At 34.9% G+C, this 21,129-nt stretch overlaps 1 protein-coding gene across 1 annotated transcript in view; it reads left to right on the forward strand.

The window, feature by feature from the left end:
- Nucleotides 1-21,129, forward strand: part of DIAPH2 (diaphanous related formin 2) — a 958,873-nt gene that overhangs the window by 576,550 nt on the left and 361,194 nt on the right. The window contains exon 23 of the mRNA XM_032331686.1: nucleotides 19,127-19,251. Coding sequence (XP_032187577.1) covers nucleotides 19,127-19,251 — 125 coding nt within the window. The remainder of the gene's footprint in view (nucleotides 1-19,126; nucleotides 19,252-21,129) is intronic.

Consider the following 21,129-nt stretch of genomic DNA (forward strand, 5'->3'; position numbering starts at 1 on the left):
TGCAGGGCATATTATATACTTTCTAGGAACTAAAAAAAAGAGGAGCTAAAAAAATGTTAATTATGGTCCAACCCCAAAATGTTTACCCCTTTTATGTTATATTATTTTTTAAGATTTTATGTATTTATTTATTTGACAGAGAGAGAGAGAAAGCACAGGGAAGGGGAAGCAGCAGAGGGAGAGGGAGAAGCAGGCTACCAAGTGAGCAGGGAGTGGATGAGGCTTAATCCCAGACCTGAGCTGAAGGCAGACACTTAACCAACTGAGCCACCCAGGCGCCCCTAGTGCCTTTTCCCCTTTTAATGGTTGAATGAAAGAATGGCTCAGGAAGACTTCGAAGCCTATAGGTATTATCAATGGAATGCTCTTTTCACTGTAAATTGGAGAATAGTTGATAAAATGGAAGATTACAAAAATAAATGCTCTGTTAGGAATTACATAATATACTTAAAAACATGCCGGGACTTGTTTTTGAAGGCTAAAGAATGAACGTATGATTGAAAGCATGCAATGTCAATATCCATGTGGTCAGTGAAGACAAAAGAATTTAGCTTCTTAGAAAGGAATTAGAACTCTGTTCCATCATCCATACCTTGGCATAGATGCATTGGCCAACAAAAATGGCAGTTTCATATTATTCAACCATTACATTTATATTCAAAATTCCCTCGAGGATGTAAATCAATAGAAATATGTGTGTCTGTGTATTCATACCAATGGCCACATTTAATGTATATAAGTGTGCCAGAACGATATAGAAAATAGGTTAATATTAAAATTTATATATCATTCATTCATTCACCTAATACAATCAGCATTAACAAAATACCTTATCAGTTTGTGGCACTACGCACAATATAAGACTTATAAAAATCATTGAAGCAATGTGGGTCAACATGACACATGAAAAGCATGAAGCTTTTTCCCCAAGCTGTCTATTTATTATTTAGGACTTGATGTAGTTTTTTCTTAGACTAATAATGGCTAGTAACATTTCATTTAACCCTCTATTTATTCATTCATTTCATCCATTGTTTGTTTACTCTTACTAAGTATGAGGTACTATGCTAGGCTCAGTGAGAAGTATAAAAAGTACCCTTTACCTTTGAGAAGGTGATGTGAAATAATTACTGTGATAAAATGATTGAAAAAGATTGAATCAGGTTGATTCTAAGAGAAAGTTTTTAAAGACTTATTTCAACCATGTCTTAGTTTATTACAGCTGTAGCAAAGTCAGAGTTACATGTGATAGGGAATACTAGAGCAAAGCAAAGAGATTCTTTAGATTACATAAGAAGAGGCAATAATCAGAAAGTCAAACCCATTTGTTACATTCAGGTTAGTCAGTATAAGGCATGCTTAAATAAAACTGACCACAAAATTGAGATCCAGTTTTTAAAAGTTTTTAAAAGTTTTTTAAAAAGTTCAAGTTATCCCTAGGCAAATGCTTAAAATCCTTAAACTAGTTGCCCTTGAATTTATATTAGAAAATTTATCAGGGGTATGAAGGAAATCTTTAGGAAAAATGCAGTGGTTTTCTGCCTAATACTTAAACTTTTGACTGCAAATAATATGAGATCCTGAGTCCTGAAATTATTGGGGTCCTATGTTGGATTCTGTTTTTATGGTAGAAAATTTAAAAATACTATTATTCTGAACAGAGAATTCATGTAGAAAATGAAGTGTGTTGATGTGAGACAAGGAAAAAAGTGTTTTCCAACTTTGCTCATTGCACTAGTACTACTCTTTAGTGTATGCTTTTTTTTCTTTCTAAGATCATAACCTTTATTAGGCAGCAATATTCTTCTAATGGAGAAAAGAAAATGAGCACTTTACAGTTATGTACATAAGACATAGTTTTCCTATTTCTGAAAAGCAATAGAGAGAACTCTTTCCCCCCAAATGAATAAAATCTCAAAATTAGAATCTCTGTGCTTCGCTCCTCATTAAAGTGTGACACCAGTAACAATTTGCAAAGAGAAGACTGTAGAAATGAAATAAAACAAGGTTATCTTGTCAAAATTGAGAGTTATTTCTGTGTGTCATGCTAAAAACATAGCTGGGACCTGATCTTTGCAAGATCAATGAAAGATCTATGCATGAAATGTGATTTGCATATTTAAAGAATTGATTAAAATTATAGCTTTTAACCTATACCACAGAGAAAAAGAAATAGCATAACATGGATTCAGCATTGTCTATTTAGTAGAGTTCACATAGTCAGCAAAAAGACACTACTACATTTTTAAATTCCAAGACAGTAAGGCTGGTGTATGAAGTCTACAAATGCTGTTTCATTTTATGTCCACAATGGAGATTGTGACTATTTTTTTTCTTTAATATTTAGGATAGAACTATATTTTCCTATTAAATTTTATTACTTTAATGCAGTCTATTCTAAAAATCTCTTGGTTTGTGTTCAGCATATTAGTCATAATCATTAGTCTCTAATTACATTAGTTTGGGGGACTTCGAATGTAATTGAAGAATTTAATTTTAACTCATAATATCAGGAAATGATATAGTGATATCAGTGTTCCAAGGAAGAACCTCCCTCCCCCAGAAGCATTTGTGAGACTGACTGAAAGCATGGAGACCAGCCGCAGTAGGTTAGTGAATGTGACCTTCAGAAAAGTGACAGATGCTGTCAAAAAGGCAAAGATGGATGCTAAAGGGCACTTGGAACAATAATGATTGATGAGAATTGCTGGATGTGATTAACAAAAAGGATAAAAAGTAAAAACTAACTGTTGTTTTCAGCAATGACAACTGAAAGAATAGTGGTACCACATGGGAAAACAAGATATTCAGAAATAGATTTTGGTTTCTGGGGGAAAGTGGTCGTTCAGGTTTGGATATATTGCTTATAAGGACATGGAACACCCAGTTGGTTGTGTTTAGTTGGTATGTGAAAAGAGAAGACTGTTCCTCAGACAAGTTTGGGGCTTGGATATAGAAATTTGGGGATCCTCAGCTTATATATAACAAAAGCCTTTATGTAAAATAATTCATTAAGATAAAGAGTTTATAGAGAAAAGATCAGAGGTTATTGGGAATATTCCCATCTAGATGGTGGGAAGAAGCATAGAAGGCAGCAAATGAAAGTTCAGTCATATTGATCTATAGAATGAATATAGAATTTAGAATTGAAGCAGCATCTATACTTTGAAAACTATAAAACACTACTGAAAGAAACTGAAGATACCACAAAGAAATGGAGAAACTTTCCATGCACATGGATTGGAAGAACAAATATTGTTAAAATGTCTGTACTACCCAAAGCTATCCTTCATGTATTTAATGCAATCCCTATCAAAAAAATACCACCAGCATTTTCCACAGAGCTAGAGCAACCAATCCTAAAATTTGTATACAACCACAAAATATCTGCTAAATAACCATGTCCGTCTTGAAAAAGAAAAGCAAAACTGGGAGGTATCACAATTCTGGACTTCAAGTTATATTACAAAGCTGTAGTGATCAAGACAGTATGCTAGTGGCACAAAAACAGACACATAGATCAGTGAAACAGAATGGAAAACCCAGAAATGAAACCACAACTAGGTGGTGAATTAATCTTCAACAAAGAAAGAATATCCAATAGAAGAAAAGACCATCTTTTCAACAAATGGTATTGGGAAAAGTGGACAAGCATGTGCAAAAGACTGAAACTGATCCACTTTCTTACATCATACACAAAAATAAACTCAAAGTGAATTGAAGATGTAAATGTGGGAAAGGAAATCATTAAAATCCTAGAGGAGAACACAGGCAATAACCTCTTTGACATTGGTCATAGCAACTTCTTTCTAGGTATGTCTCCTGGGACAAGGGAAACAAAAGCAAAAATGAACTATTGGGACTTCAACAAGATAAAAATGTTCTGCTCAATGAAGAAAGCAATCAACAGAACTAAAAGACAACCTTTGGAATGGAATAGATATTTCAAATGACACATCTGAAAAGTAGTTAGTAATTCAACTCAACACCTGCAAAATGAATAATCCAGTTATGAAATGGGCAGAAGACATGAATAGAGATTTTCCAAAGAAGTCATGCAGACATATGAAAAGTTGCTCAGCATCACTCATCATCAGGTAAATACAAAGGAAAACTATAATGAGATAGCGCCTTGCACCTGTCAGAATGGCTAAATTAACAGAGGAAGCAACAGATGTGAGGATGTATAGAAAGGTGAACCTTCTTACACTGTCGGTGGGGGATGTAAACTGGTGCAGCCACTCTGGAAAACAGTATGGAGGTTCTTTAAAAGTTGAAAATAGAACTATGCCATGACCCAGCAGTTGCAGTACTAAGTATTTACTCAAAGGATACAAAAGTACTGATTTGAAGGGGCACATGCACCCCAATGATTATAGCAACATTATCAATAATTGCCAAACAATGGAAAGAGTCCATAAGTCCATCAACTGATGAGTGGGTAAAGAAGTAGTGGTTTATATATAAAATGGAATATCCCTCAGCCATAAATAAGAATGAAATCTTGTTATTTGCAATGATGTGGATGGAGCTAGAGTGTGTTAGCTAAGCAAAATGAGTCAGTCAGAGAAAGACTGATACCATATGATTTCACTCGTAGGTAGAATTTAAGAAATGAAACAGATGAACATAGGGGAAAAAAGGGGAGAAGCAAACCACAAAACAGACTCTTAACTATAGAGAGCAAACTCAGGGTTGCTGGAGGGGAGGTATGCAGGGGGATGGGGCAAATGGGTGATGGGGATTAAGGAAGGCAATTGTTTTGTTGAGCACTGGATTTTGTATGTAAGTGATGAATCACTAGAGATTCTATACCTGAAACTAATATTACACTGTATGTTAACTGGAATTTAAGTGAAATGAAGAAAAAAAAAAAAAAAAAAGAAATGTTGTATACTGGGGGCCTAAAATTAACATAATTATTTTGTGAGTTGATAGAAGAGTCAGGAGCTGTTTTGTCCCCATCCGGCTGCCAAGCACAATTTCCCTATAGAGGTATTTATAAAACCAACTCAAGTGGTTTTGTTTTGTTTTTTTTATGTTGCACTGTTTACAAAGAGTTTCATAACTTACCTGTATCTTTATTACCACCCTATGAGTTCAGCAAGGCAGATGGTATTATTCTTGTTTTACAGTTAACAAAACAGTCTCAAAGAATTGTTTAAATGTGTTGTCAAAAGTCATAGGGAAAGTAAGTGGGATTCAGGTCTTCTGCTTCCAAGACCAGCTTTCTTCTTTTGGTTATTGTGCTGTCCAACATTTATTATACATTCCCTGAAGACTCCTGTAAGTGAAACTTTAAAACGGCTTCAAAAGCAAATCCTAAAAATACATGATGAATTTATTTTCTATTTTACTGAGTAAAAACCCATTTAGGTAATACCCATACAGTAGGTCAGAGGTCTGAAGTGACTACTGGGCTCTTTCGGACACATTTTTGAAGCATATTAATGATTTCGGGCTTTTTTGAGTAAATTACTCTTGAGCTGGTTCTTGTTGATACTCTACAGAGGCCCAGGAGAGTTCATTGGCTTATAAAACATATGTGGATTGCACTCAGGAAATACTTCACTAATTTCTTAACATCTGGATGTACTGGTTTAATTTTTTTACTATTATGTATTCATGTCTGAAAACTGTGGCCATTTAAAAATACATACAGTAAATAAATGGTATGTACATATTTAAGAATAATTTGCTAAGGCTCTATGACACTTTATAAAAATGTTTAAAGAAAGAAAAGAAAAAGAAAAAACCTTCAAGTTTATAGCACCATGTTAAAATTATCCCAGTGTATCTCTAAAACTTGTGAAAATAGTGTAATTTAAATAACTAAAAGGCATTTTTACATTTTGAAAGAATTACCAATTATTTTTATATTATCTACTTTGAAAATATGGAAACCTAATTATTCAAGATGTTTGTGTGATTATCAGTCTATGAACCAAAACAGGTTTTGTCAATCCACATCCCTCCAGAGAGATAATAAAATATCACTCTGCTAAAATCTGATTTTCACCTTAAACTAATCATACCCTTTTCCTCAGACTTTACTCCCTTCTAAACATAACTCTCCATCAAAACAAGAAACAAAATGCAAACATCCTCCAAGAAAGAAAATTATAAAAATATAAAACCAAGAAATAAATGTTTACTTAGTAGAAAATAGGAGGTGAATGTTGATGACTCCACCATTGAAGAGGAGTCCCATCCTACAGTTTGGTCTCAAAGTTCCTTGGCTTTTAATTCCATCAGCGTGGATTTTTCTCCCCATTTCAACTCCCTCATAAGCATACAAATAACAGACTTTTTTTAAAAAAAGATTTTATTTTTTTATTTGAGAGAGAGAAAGCGCAGAGGAAGAATGAGAGAATGAGAGGGAGAAGCAAACTCCCCACTGAGCAGAGCCCCTAATGTTGGACTCAATCCCAGGACCCTGATCATGACCTGAGCCAAAGGCAGATGCTTAACTGACTGAGCCACCCAGGCACCACAGTTAATAGACTCTGTCATCACCTAGAATATGGCTACCTCCAGGATCTAAAGCTTTGAAATGTACCTTTATAACCACAGTCATCCTCACATACCCCTTGCCTCTCAATTCTCAGTATGAGACTCCTAATGTGTCTCTTGGCCTCATTATGACTTTACCTACACTCTCCCTTATCCTTTCCCCTTTCTTAACAACCTATTAGTTCCCCCCTGGCTGCATTTATCTTGTAACCTAATATATTCATTTCAAGCACACAGTGTCTAGCACTGCAAAATCCCCATACTTTTCTAATGATGTTGGGGCAGCTTTCTGTTTAACTCCAGTTCCTTTTTTTTTTCTTCCCACAACAGCAATTCCAAACTGTGTTTTTTGGTTAGATGGTTGTTTGAGGGGTTTGAGGGGGATTTTTAGTTTGTTTGTTTTTGTTTTTGTTTTTTTTTTAAGCTCCCAAGCCCATCTTCTATATACCCTAAAGATAATATTTCCTCATTATTGACTAAGAATATGGAAACTATCCCTTTCATTTACAGTCACGTGTCGGAAGGTATACATTACCCTGCTTTACCAATTTTCTTACTTCCTACTGTGTAGTGTGTTATAGTCTGATGATACTGTCATCAATTTATGCATCCTTGTATGTACTTGTTTTAGGCTCTCTACAAAATTACAAATTCCATGAAGGCAAGGACCATGCTTTGCTCATCTCTCAGGTTTTCGTCCTTTTCTATTGCAATGTTGTACCATTAGCAGACACTAAACACGTATTAAATTAAGAATATAAATGAACTTCACATACCAGATTTAGCTTATGCTTTCCATACTTTGAAATGTTTTTAACTAAAACTTACCTTTTCTTATTCCTAAGAGGAAGTAAAGCATATTGAATTTAGTGTAATGACCGACTGAACTACATAACTTCAAATACTAACTTTGCCACTTACTTGGTATATGACCTTGAGGAAATTATCTAATCTCTCTCACCTCAGATTTCTCTTATGTAAATAGAGATAATAACAGGATATATCTCATAGGGTGATGATGAGATTGAAATGAGTATATGTATGTGTATCTGCAACACTGGGATGAGTAACTTGGAAACTTCCTGAAATGTACTGTAGTATAGTTATAAAGCCCATGTTAACTACAAATAGGTCAATTATTTAAGATATATATTGGCCAATTACTGGATCTTCAAAAAAAGTCTGAAAGGAAGTATAAGATATCATGTTAGTGAATTTGATATGGATCTCTCTGTGTTACTTGGAGAAGTGATCATTTGGCCATAAGATTTCTATTGTAAGTTTCATATTGCTTTATATTGACTGATTTTTCCTTTTATACTGACTGGCTTAAAGTTTCTGCATGCATGTATTGCTGTTACATTTTATTTACTTAATTTGAAGATTTTTAAAATAAATTTTACAAGGGGTACCTTGATTCTAACTGTGGTATTGTGCTAACTGTTTAAAAATATGTTTTTAGTCCTGTTAAAATATTCTATTGATGTATTTGGCAGAATAAACCTAGAAATCAACTTCAGCTTGTATAATTCACAATATGCATTTTATCCCCAGAAGAAAAGAAGCAGACATTGTAAAGAGATACAGTTACATTATGATAGTAGAGGAAACCAGAAATCCAGTGACCTATCTGTGTATACATGGGCAATCACTTTCGGTTTCTCTCTCCATATCCTTATAAGAGATTTGGACTAGGAAATTGCTGATGTTCTTGCTGATGTTCCTCCCAAGAGTGCATTTTTATTAATCTAGGGCATGGGCTGGTTGCCAGAGGTGGTTGGGAAAGAAATGGGAGCAAGAAATGGGGAAAGGTGGTCAAAAGGTACAAACTTTCACCTATAAGATAAATAAGTCCTGGAGATGTACAGCTTGGTGACTATAGTTGCTAATAAAGTAAATTACAAAAGTTCTTATCACATGCAAAAAATTGTAACTGTGAAGTAATGAATATTGATTATATTTATTGTTGTAATCATTTCACAATATATACGTATGTCAAATTAATTGTTATATACCCAAAACTAATGCAGTGTTATGTCAGTTATAGCGCAACAACAGTAACAAAACTAAAACACAGGTCAGCAAACTTTTTTCATAAAGAGCTAGATATTAAATATTTTAGGCTTTTTAGACCACACAGAATCCCCGTCACAAGGGATAGTGCAAAAGCAGCTATAGGCAATGTATAAATGACTATGTTCCAATAAAACTTTACTTATGGACACCGAAATTTGAATTTCGTGCAACTTTCATGTGTCACAAATTTTTCTTTTCATTTTTTTTCAGCTACTTATAAATGTAAAAATCATTCTTAGCTAAAGGTCTGTACAAAACCAGTGAGTCAGGAATGTCTGGGTGGCTCAGTTGGGTAAGCATATGACTTCAGCTCAGGTCATGATCTCAGGGTCCTGGGATCAAGCCCATCAGGATTCCGTGCTCTGCAGGGAGTCTGCATGTCCCTCTGCCCCTCCCCCAGCTTGTGCTCTGGCATACTCTCTTTCTCTCTCAAATAAATAAATAAAATCGTAAAAAAAAAAAAATAGTGAGCTGCATTTGGCCTGAGGGCAGTAGTTTGCCATCCCCTGATCTAGAATACCCAAACAACTTATATGTATATATAGTTGAGAATATATAATATGCAAGGTATTATTTCATAGTATTCATGACCATTTTCACTTTTCTTTCCCTTATTTTATAAATGATTATGAGGCATTTGAAAAATGCCAAGGGCCTTTGACCAAATTGTGTGTGTATATGTGTGTTATATATATATTTTTGGCTGAATACTTCAAAGTCTTTGGGCTTTTTATTCATCTTTTATTTGGCTAATGTTTTCCATCCTGTGTAGATGAATGAACATTTTTAATAGCTTTTCTTTTGTGACTTTCAAGACTGGTTGCTAATTAAATTACACAAGAGTGTCTGTAGCCCTTGTGTATTTGATGAGTCTCCTTTTGAAGGGGTGGAGGGACTTTTTAGGAACATATTTGAATACATAAAGAATTCTGAATAACACAGTTCATTTATTTGGGTCTTATGATAAAAGATTTAAAGCAGCAGTTTTGCCTGTAAGGTAGTTTATTCAGAACCAAAGCATATCCAGTGATTTTTTGGGGCAGGCATTGCTTCATAGAATCTCTCTATAAACTTAGGAAGATTCATTTCATTCTTTGTTAACTATCAGATCACCCTAAACCCCAATATTCTACTCTGTAAAATGCAAAATGAGTAGGGCTCTGAGGAGCATTGTACCTGCAGGCTGTGCTATCAGGAGTAGAGACATAGGGAGCCAGACAAAGGAAAGGCCACTTCATCTGCATGCCCCCCACAGAGCCCCCCCCCCAATCAGGGAGTCTCCCATGTGGTGGCCAGAGGCCATTGGCGATACTACTCTGATTCAAGGCTCCAGGGGCTACCTGGAGTACAACCCACCCACATGTACTGATCTAACAAGTGAAGAAATTAGTACAGGATTGTAATAAAAGATTTGTCAGCATTTGAAGGTTCTGGCAAGCTTTTCTATTGAGGGGAATACCATTCTGGCCATTTACATAAAATCCCTAGGGAGGATAATTCAGTATAGCCCAAACTCAGCTCAATAAAGGCTTGACTTGAACCATTAAAATCATTCCAGTTTGAGGCACAGGTGGGTGAAGGATCTTTTATTGCAAGGAAAACAACCAAGCTTAGGGAAAAAAATCTTCCTGATGAGAACAAAGTATTCCAACAAGGTTATGTCCAGCATGGCTTAATAGAAGCTTCAGCTTGCGTGTGTGTTTCCCAATCCTGGCCTTGAGCTAAGACTGTCAGCAAGAGTAGAAGATTTCAGTTTGTTTTTTAGCCTTTGATTTAAAAATTTGCACATGCTATTTGCTGCAGGCAGAATAACAGTTGCAGAAAGACAGCAGTTAAAAGAACTGTGATTCTTCACAGGTAGCTTGACTGTCCACTGCTTGTGGTTTGGTGGTCAGGGTACAGAATTTTTATTGCAAATTAATATTCAGAGGGCTTGAGACTTCCCCTTCATCCTTCTTTACCCCAGTTATCCTCTAAGCATACCTTCCATAGTTAATAGTAAGGTAGTACGGTGTGCAGTTCTTTTGTTCTTTTAGTTTAAAGGCTCCATCTTTTTAGTTTAAAAAAATGCATTCAGGCCGAGGACTTGTATAAATGTATAAGCCCAGACACTGAAACATGCTTAGTGAGATTTTCAGAGTTAAACACTCATATTATGTTTCTAAAGCAGTTTTCATGTTTTCTTGTAGAAGTCCCACTGTTCTCAGTATCCATTCAGGCCATATTATGAATTCAGTTTGGAGAAACCGTGCCTTATCTCCAGGGTCACACATTAGAGGGGGCAAGTGATGGTATTTGTGAATGCATATTGGGGACATATATTTTTAAACTTTATTTAATATGGATTCTAGTTAAATTGTATTTTCTGTTAAGGTGACTTTGTAACAGTTAGTTTTTTTTCTCCTAAGAATGAGTCATTTTCTGGGGCGCCTGGGTGGCTCAGTGGGTTGGGCCTCTGCCTTCGGCTCAGGTCATGATCCCGGCGTCCTGGGATCGAGTCCCACATCGGGCTCTCTGCTCAGCAGGGAGACTGCTTCCCTTCCTCTCTCTCTGCCCGCCTCTCTGCCTACTTGTGATCTCTGTCTGTCAAATAAATAAATAAAAATCTTAAAAAAAAAAAAAAGAATGAGTCATTTTCTAATTGATTTTTGTATTATAGGAATTTTTTATTGGGGTGCCATTTACTAGTTATTTTCTTTAAAAGCCTAAGAAGCCCACAGTAATGAGCTTTTGCTGTAGTTATTATATATACACATTTGCTTCATTTCCATATAAATATCCATGTAAATATCATTTTCATATAAAGTGAAACTATTATAAATGTACTTAAGGAAGACTACAACTGTGCCTATTGTTCAGGCTGCTTGTAATGTCTTTTTCTTTTTTACATATGCTTTCTGGATGAGTCACTTTAATGTTGTGCTGCTCAGCCGATAATAATTCTTCAACTAAATATATTCAGTTAAGGAAAATTATGGTACTTATAATCATGTTGGGGCCTATTCACATGTAGACTTGCAAGAGTACACTTTTACTTGGCCTTTCTTAGAGCAAAGATGTAAGAAGTGCTCACTCTGTCAGTGGGTAAAATTAATAGAAGCATTTAATTCAAAGATAAAAATCCTCAAGTTCCTAGAAAAGCTTTTATATTTACATAAAATTACACATTCTACACATGCTCTAGAGAATGTCAGCAGAGTACTGTGATTTCTTTCTCTTAAATGTGTATCAGTTCTCTTATATAATATGTAATTGAAGGGTCTTTACATTTAAAATCTCCCTTAAAATATTGGTTTTATACTTTACTTTTATTAAAACTATGAATTAGAACAGATCTATCATTTAAAATGTTTTGAGTAAAGATCAAGACACTCTCAAATATTTGCTTGAAGCCAGGAAAAAAGTCCATGTATATTTTTCAACTGAAGTAAGTAGATAAATAAGATTTGCTGGGAAAGTTTCTCCCTACATATAACTCAAGAGAGTATACTGAGCTTAAAAGGTTATTTATGGAGTACAAGGAAGGAAGCTATAATAAAGAACTTCATAGATATAATTTAAATTTTTAATGTTATAATTCAGATTCAGTAATTCAATAGCAAAAATAATTCAATAATAAAAGTATTCCAGTAGTAAAAAATGAAATGAGAGAAAAAAATTGAAGTGCCACCAGACTGACTAATCAGTCATTGAAAATGCCTGTAGTGGAAATTTACTTAGATAGAAAATGTTTGCACTGTCATTAAAGAAAGATCCCCTAATTTATATTAGTGAACTAAATAATGGCAGGCACAAAAATATACCCTGAGTCTGAGATGATGCAGGAGACAAACTTTTCTAACCCACTCTGGTATTTTATTGTTCTTGGAACTCTAAGTACTCTACATTTCCCACCACATCCAGTAAAAATATTTCAGACTCTCTCTTGCCTTTCTCCCCCTCAACTCCCTACACACATTCTCTCTCCTTCCGTCCTTCTCTTTCTCTCTTTCTCAATATTAGAAGTCATGGAGGCTAGGACCTAATTATTTTTTAAAGGTTTTATTTATTTGACAGAGAGCACAAGCAGGGGAAACAGCAGGCAGAGGGAGAAGCAGTCTTCCTGCTGAAGGGGAGCCCGATGTGGGGCTCCATCTCAGGACTCTGGGATCATGACCTGGGCTGAAGACAGACACTTAACTGACTGAGCCATCCAGGCATCCCAGCTAGGGACCTAATTAAATAGTTAAACAATCAACACTGACTCCCAACTTTTAGGGCTGAAGCAAATGTACTTCAGGCAGGTAAACACATGTTAATTCTAATGCTCAAAATAAACCTAAACAAAACAAAAACAAAACCCTGTTATCTTTTCTGCAAGAAAAGAAATGCTAGAAAGCCAAAATAACTAACTTGTAAATGTTGCAGAGGAATACAGACTACTGCACAGGTTTTAATTTCCAGAAATATATATATATTTTTAATTTGGAACTTGCTAATATCTCTAACAAATTGGGTGTTCATTAGTATAATTGTCACTGGTTCCCAGACCTAAAATTCCATGTACCCTGTAAAACCTACAAACAGGAAACAGTCTGTATTTAGTCCTTTTGATTAGAAAGGAGGTTAATATTGTATTAAATTAGATATTTAAAAACATTTTATACTTAATAAATTTAATAAATATTTAATAAAAATATTTGTTATTTTATTATATCTATTAAGATATTTAATAAAATATTATATTAAATATATTGAATTATATTAAATCAGACCACAGTGTGGTAGCAACTACGAAATAACTGCTTTTTTTATTATTGCTATTCAGATTACATCTAAACTGTTGTTTAATTCTTGGTGGCACATGCATAGTAGGAATTTTAATTCCTGCGGTAAGGTAGGGAAAAGAGAGAAGAATAGTGAAATATGAAATGAATATTTATAGATTACCTATATGTACCAAGTATAAAGATAGAAGCTTTATATTCAGCAAATCATTTTACTTTAATAACCAGCTTTAGGGAAGGTATTATTATCTTCATTTTGCAAATCAGGAAATGAAAACCCCGAGAGAGTAAGAGACTGGCTCAAGGTAACCCAACTAGTATTTGATATGGCAAAAATTAAAACCTAAGTGGATCTGACTCCTAAGATCATGCCTGTCCCCTAATTTAAGTGACATGGTATGTACCAATGGGCACAGATTTAACTTAAGTTTCTGGCCTTCTAGGTCCTAGAGACATTGCTTTACATTTATAATTTCCTGAGAAGATATCACTGGGCTCATATCATAGCCTTGTTTGAGCTTAGTACATACCTCATACAGTTTTTGTATGGATTAGATGAGTTAATACATAAAACTAGTTAAAATAAAGTGTACACATAGGGGCACTTGGGTGGCTCAGTGGGTTAAATCCTCTGCCTTCAGTTCAGGTCATGATCCCAGGGTACTGGGATCGAGCACAGAATCAGGCTCTCCACTCAGTAAGGAGCCTGCTTCCCACTCTCTTTCTGCCTGCCTCTCTGCCTACTTGTGATCTCTGTCAAATAAATAAATAAAATCTTTAAAAAGAAAAGTCTACACATAGTAAGTACTCACTGAATTTTAGTTATTATTTTAGAGTTCAAATAATAACTAACCCCTATACCTTAGGAAGACTAGTTGTAGGAACTTGGGTGTTTGTAGCCTGGGCAAATTAAAAAGATGCAAGTGACCAGGTCAGGGTCCTAAGGTCAAGTCCCACATTGGGCTTCTTGCTCAGCAAAGAGTCTGCTTGAGTTTCTCTCTCCCTCTAACTCTCCCTCTGCCCCTCCCACTCATTCTCTCTCTCTCAAATAAATAAATCTTAAAAAAGAAGAAGAAGAAGAAGAAGATGGAAGTGACATCTTTCCCCTAAAATAGGGAATAGACTTAATCAGTGTTGTTATGAGGCCACATGAAGACTAATTGTTAAGACTTCAAGTAGGCTGATTTTGATTATAAGTAAACAAATTTTTCTAATTATATCAGCTGTCAAAGGAATAAGCCACTTAGGGCATAATGAATCCTCTGTTCTGGATCTAATTTTTTTTTTTCCTGTATCTAATTTATATACCACTGTAGATCCACTGAGCATCTTTTTCCAGGCCACTCCCCACCCCCAAGCCTGGGCCACTTGTCTTGCTCCCCATTTGAAATGGGAAGTTAATGCTCCTGAAACAGGAGTTGGCCCTGATGGAGACAACCTGGGACTCTAAGAAACCACCTGTAATTTTTGTAAAGCTATGGCCAGTTCAGTAACTTACTCCCTTATGTTCACCTTCTTCCCCTTTCCTTCATGCCCGTTTCCCTCTGATTATACCCCACTTTCACCCCTAATAAGGCAAGATTTGTCTTAGGTTCTATTTTCTAGGAATGTAGACCATGACACTGTATAACATAAGTTCTTAAAATTTGAGAGGCTTGTTCAAATCTCTTTTAAGTTCACTTGTAAGTCAAAGATACTGTAATTCCATCAATTAAAGGATATATATTTTAAATAATTGTGTTGTTCATTTAATGTAACCATGAAATTGCATCTGATCAAGAATCCTTGGATTATTGCATCTCTGATATTTTATTTTCTTTTGTTTAGGCATAAATTACTAATTTATTAGAGGGGAAGACAAAGGAGCCTAGCAAAGGTGTCCCTTCCTTCCCTTCCTTATCCCAGTTCCTTACTTTCCTGTTTGTCTTAAGCATCTCCTACAACCCTGCACCTTTACATATTATTAGACATATTTCAACTTCCTGGTTCTTTTCCATTCTCACTAGTAATTGATATGGTAACTTCCAATCATGATTGTATCTATCTTCTGTATGCACATTCATTTGCAGAAGTAGGCATAAATTTGACATATGAATGAAATCATATGGTATTTGTCTTTCTCTGAATGACTTATTTCGCTTAGCATAATACTCCCTAGCTCCATTCAGGTCAATGCAAATGGCAAGATTTTATTCTTTTTATGCCTGAGTAATTGTGTGTGTGTGTGTGTGTGTGTGTCTTTTTTCTTCTCAAATCTAGGGTTAGGGTGTTATAGTTATGGCCAGGGTTAGGGTTAGAGCCAGAAAACAAAACAAATAAGCAAAGAGAAAGAAAAGAAAGAAACAAAGCCAGAAATAAGACACTTAACTATAGGGAGCAATCGGATGGGTTAAATAGGTGATGGGGATTAGGGGGTGCACTTGTGGTGAGAAGCACTATGTGTTTTATCAGAGTGTGGAATGACTATATTGTACACCTGAAAATAATACTACACTGTATGTTAGCTAACTGGAATTTAGATAAAAACAAATTTTAAAAAGAAACTGAAAAAAGTGGGCATAAATTTAAATGTGAACCAAAACTTTTTGAAATATGCATATTCACCCAACATTTGTTGAGTTTTATTTATGACAAATGCAGAGGGATAAGCAAAGTATTAGATATAGATACTTCCGATATGTAGGTTGAGGTTTTATAATGGAGGCTCTGTGTTTATGTGCACAAAACAAAAATTATCAAAGTGGAAGGTGATCTGTGGAAGATCACTTGAACAAACAAAAGTGCCTATATATGTTAGAGAATTTGGACTCAAATTCTGGAGGGACTTTTAGAGGACTTAGGATTTGACACGTGAAATTGAGGAGGAACGATGTCTAGCAAATAGTGCTTTATTCAGAATTCAACTTGATTAAAAATATTGTCTCTTGTTATTTGAGATATCTAGACTTCTGTGTGCATAGTACTTGCTTAGGCTATTTCTGTATTGAACAATCAGAAGATGAATCATTGTCACCATCCCATTTTTACTACTGAAATTACCATTTCTTCTAATGGGAGTATTACTAGTGTGACCTAAACCTGGCCTTTGGGCACATTTTGTTTATTACGGAATATTATGAGTTTATTACTTTTATGTAACCTACATGACATAACAAGTTATGAATTTCATACCTTCAAAATTTTTCAATCAAGCACAAGAGGAGAACATACCTTTTGAGTAATTTTTGAGACTGAGCTGGAAAAATGCAAGTGAAAAAAACCTGTTTGAAAGCAAGAGGAGGGTGCCTGGGTGGCTCAGTGGGTTAAAGCCTCTGCCTTCGGATCAGGTCCTGGGATCAAGCCCCGCATCGGGCTTTCTGCTTAGCAGGGAACCTGCTTCCCTTCCTCTCTCTCTGCCTGCCTCTCTGCCTACTTGTGATCTCTGTCAAATAAATAAATAAAATCTATAATGAACTCCTGAAACTCAACACACACGAAACAGGCAAACATATCAAAAAATGGGCAGAAGATATGAACAGACACTTCTCCAATCAAGACATACAAATGACTATCAGACACATGAAAAAATGTTCATCATCACTAGCCCTCAGGGAGATTCAAATTAAAACCACATTAAGATATCACCTTACACCAGTTAGAATGGCAAAAATTAACAAAACAGGAAACAACATGTGTTGGAGAGGATGTGGAGAAAGGGGAACCCTCTTCCACTGTTGGTGGGAATGCAAGTTGGTGCAGCCATTTTGGAGAACAGTGTGTAGGTTCCTCAAGAAATTAAAAATAGAACTTCCCTATGACCCTGCAATTGCAGTCCTGTATCCAAAGATACAGATGTCGTGAAAAGAAGGGCCGTCTGTACCCCAATGTTTATAGCAGCAATGGCCACGGTCACCAAACTATGGAAAGAATCAAGATGCCCTTCAACGGACAAATGGATAAAGAAGATGTGGTCCATATACACTATGGAGTATTATGCCTCCATCAGAAAGGATGAATACCCAACTTTTGTAGCAACATGGACGGGACTGGAAGAGATTATGCTGAGTGAAATAAGTCAAGCAGAGAGAGTCAATTATCATATCGTTTCACTTATTTGTGGAGCATAACAAATATCATGGAGGACAAGGGGTGTTAGGAGAAGGGAGTTGGGGTAAATTGGAAGGGGAGGTGAATCATGAGAGACTATAGACTCTGAAAAACAATCTGAGAGATTTGAAGTGGCCGGAGGGTGGGAGGTTGGGGTACCAGGTGGTGGGTATTATAGAGGGCATGGATTGCATGGAGCACTGGGTGTGGTGAAAAAAATAATGAATACTGTTTTTCTGAAAATAAATAAATCAGTTTAATAATTAACAAGTAAATAAGTAAAATATTTAAAAAAAAAAGGAAGAAAGAAAGAGGAAATCATTTCCTGCACAGTGAACTCATCCTTTAAATAAAGCAAGCAATGACTGTCAAGCCATTAATAAATTTTTGGCAGACTTCTCTTATAAAGAATCATTTTGAAGCTTGTCAGAGCTCAACAAGTGGAACTTAATTGGAAAGTGTTATTTGAATTGACAGATTAATAGAAAAAAAATTGTCTTTAGTGTTGGTGTTTGATTTTTAGTCTCTGAACTTCCATGTATATTTAAGGCAATTTCTCCTTATAAAGTTATAAAGGTGTGGGTGTCAATGTGATGAATTTGTATCAGAAGAGTCTGGCTAAAATTTGCCAGGAGGTTGATTTTGTCAGCTCTTAAATTTTTCATTGCAATTCTGATAGGCCTCTGAATGAGAACAAAATTTACTTAAAAAAAAAAAAAAAAGAATTGTAATAGTACTCTCTGTTTCACAGTCCTTTAATGAAAAGAACAGTGTTTCAGAGCCTGGATTTAAAAACCAGTGTCACAGTCTAACCTACTAAATTCTAATACGTACCTTATCTTTTCAACTAGAATCTGCCAAATGCATTGATACTGATAGAATTGCCTTCATTTGTAGTTGGCAGTCATTCATTCATATAGTATCTATAAAATAGTTTAAAAAGTACCTCTGCTAAGAGAGGGCATCATAAGAAAACTGGAAAATGTGCATGTTTTTAGGAGCAGTTTGAATATAGTTCTTAAAATTATTGGTTGTCAATGCAGAGAGAAAAAAGTACAGATAATGTTAGGGGTAATTAAAGCAATTAATGATAGTGTTTGAGGGCACACTGAAGCTTTATTGTTATGTATGTGCATATGTATTTCTGGGGTTTGCTCTTAATTCTCTTTATGTATCAATAGTAACTTTCACATCTCTATGCATATGAAAAGTACTAAGGATAAAAGCTTTTATCATAGATGTTGGTTTTTAAAACTCAGGATGTTTCAGCAAAAGAAAAATATTCGAACCCTTTTTATAGTTTATATCATTTATATAGCCAAGAACATGTATCAACAAAGTAAGATCTCTTTGAACCTTGGTTTCTCTTTAATCTTCAAATTAGATTTTAAAGAATGAATTATTAGGAATTCCATCAATAAATTTAAATAGAAATGGCTTCATTTGAACTAATAGCTGAATAAAATGGTGACATTCTCTTATTAAACATGATTATTTGGGATATTATATTACACATTTTCGCTTATGTCATGGAGAGTAGAATCTTCATGAGCAGTAATTCAGAAAAATGTGAGTTGACTTCGTGGAACTATTCTGCACATTAGAAAATAAATGATACTGTTTTCTTTTAGTTTTTTGGAATATTTGGTAAAATACTCTAAATACTTTTGCACATTGTTCTTTAGTTTCAGCTCAAATTCTCAAGAGCAACCTTACAGCAATGGAACAACAAATTATTAATCTGGAACGTGACATCAAGAAATTCCCCGAAACAGAAGATCAACATGATAAGTTTGTGGAGAAGATGACAATATCCTTTATTTATTCAAGCATTTTGTTTATTAGTTTCTCTCTCTTTCTCTCTCAATCTCTTTCTCTCTCTCTCTCTCTGCCTCTGTGTGTGTGTGTGTGTGTGTGTGCGCGCGTGCGTGCAAGCGCGCAAGCGCATGCACAAGGAATATGTATTTACTGTGTAGTTCTAAACTTACCAGTCTATCTATTCAGGCTGTCTGGGTGAGTTTGTGTATAGGCTGTTTTTATATCAACAGCATAAATTTTAGTTGACAATGTTTGGAACTGGGTAGAGTAGGCAAGGAAACAATTATATGAGGAAAAAAAAAAGGCCGTTTCTCAAAGAAGCATTTCATTTAAAGGTCCAATAAATATGCAAGGTAAGTCTTATAAGGCTTGATTAAACCAAAAACAAAACAAACAATCCCCTTATGTAACCAGTTGGTTAAAGGAAATGATCACCATAAGATTTTTTGGTCAGGCACTTTTTTTTTTCCTCTTTGCATGTGTACAGGTATTTCCTGAGGGCACACATGAATATTAAAGGACAATTCAGAAAATGACTAATATCAGAAGACTGAAAGGATTGAGAAGGATAGGTAAAATGAATGCCTGGTTGGATGGATAGATGAATTGATGAGGAGATCATGTATTTAAATAAATTGTAGAAGCTATGTATATAACATTAAGCATTTCCTTCTAAATAGATACTTTTAAACCCCATTTTATATACAGTACATTCAGATAAAACAGAAATATATGAAAGAAGAACTTGAGAAATAGCATTTAGATTGAATTATTTAATGTTAAATCTAGCATCTGAAGATAAACTACATTAGAGCTGGGTGGTTGTTTTTTTTCTATTTTGGTTTTCAGAAGTTAAAGCCATATCCTCCTCCTCTAGGTTTAAATAAATATCTTGAATTGCTGATTGATCACCATTTTATATCACTAGAAGGGAATAAATACTGTAAATTCTTTATCTGATAATAAGTAAATTCTTCAACAACTATATGGAAGTAACCTTGTTTCAAGGTTAAATCTATTGCCTTTTTCTTCTGCGATATGCTTACTTTCCTGCCAAACTTAGAAATTACGGTACTTAACTCAAATTACTTGAGAATGGCAATTTAGATTTATGTGAAAAATGGTTTTTCATTCTAAGGCTTTGGGTTCATGAATTAATACCGTATTTTATGTTGTCCATTAGTGATGCCAAGTACTTTAATAGCTAGGAATACTGGAAACATAAGTTTGTGGGTGACTAGAGGCAGGAAATCCTCAAAAATAACCTTGGATTATATAACTTCCCTTATCAGGATACTTAATGTGAAGATTTAACTTTATGATTAACTTTGATTAGATTTTCCTTGCAAATATATCATATTGTCTTGTGGCTGAAAACACTACCACATCTTTCAGCTTTTGATTTTGGTTCTTGCCTCATATATTTGAATTTAATTCCTGATCCTTTTGTTCTTTTTAGCATTTTCTTCTTCGATTGGCTTATGGCCACATAACATTAAGGAGGCTTTGTTGCTCATTTATTAAAAAAAAAAAAAAAGTAATTTCCGACTCATGAACTTGGCCTAGACTATTTTATTTCTGTCTTTATGCAGGTAATTAAGCACTTTAAAATGAAAATCCAGAGCCTTCTGTATCTGTATGTTACAGATGAATGGTTATTCTTCATTTAAGTGGCACTAAAGTGTGACTGTTTGTCCACAAGAGGATTGCAAATGATGCTAAAATGTATGGGGCTCTTACTTTGCATATCATACTTTTTTTGAAAAAAAAATGCACAGTAATTTATTTTAGGTAAAAAGTTTAAAATATTAAGTTGAGTTGGCGCCTGGGTGGCTCAGTCCTTAGGCATCTGCCTTAGGCTCAGATCATG

Source organism: Mustela erminea, chromosome X (genome assembly GCF_009829155.1).
Source record: "Mustela erminea isolate mMusErm1 chromosome X, mMusErm1.Pri, whole genome shotgun sequence".
NCBI classification, from domain to species: domain Eukaryota; kingdom Metazoa; phylum Chordata; class Mammalia; order Carnivora; family Mustelidae; genus Mustela; species Mustela erminea.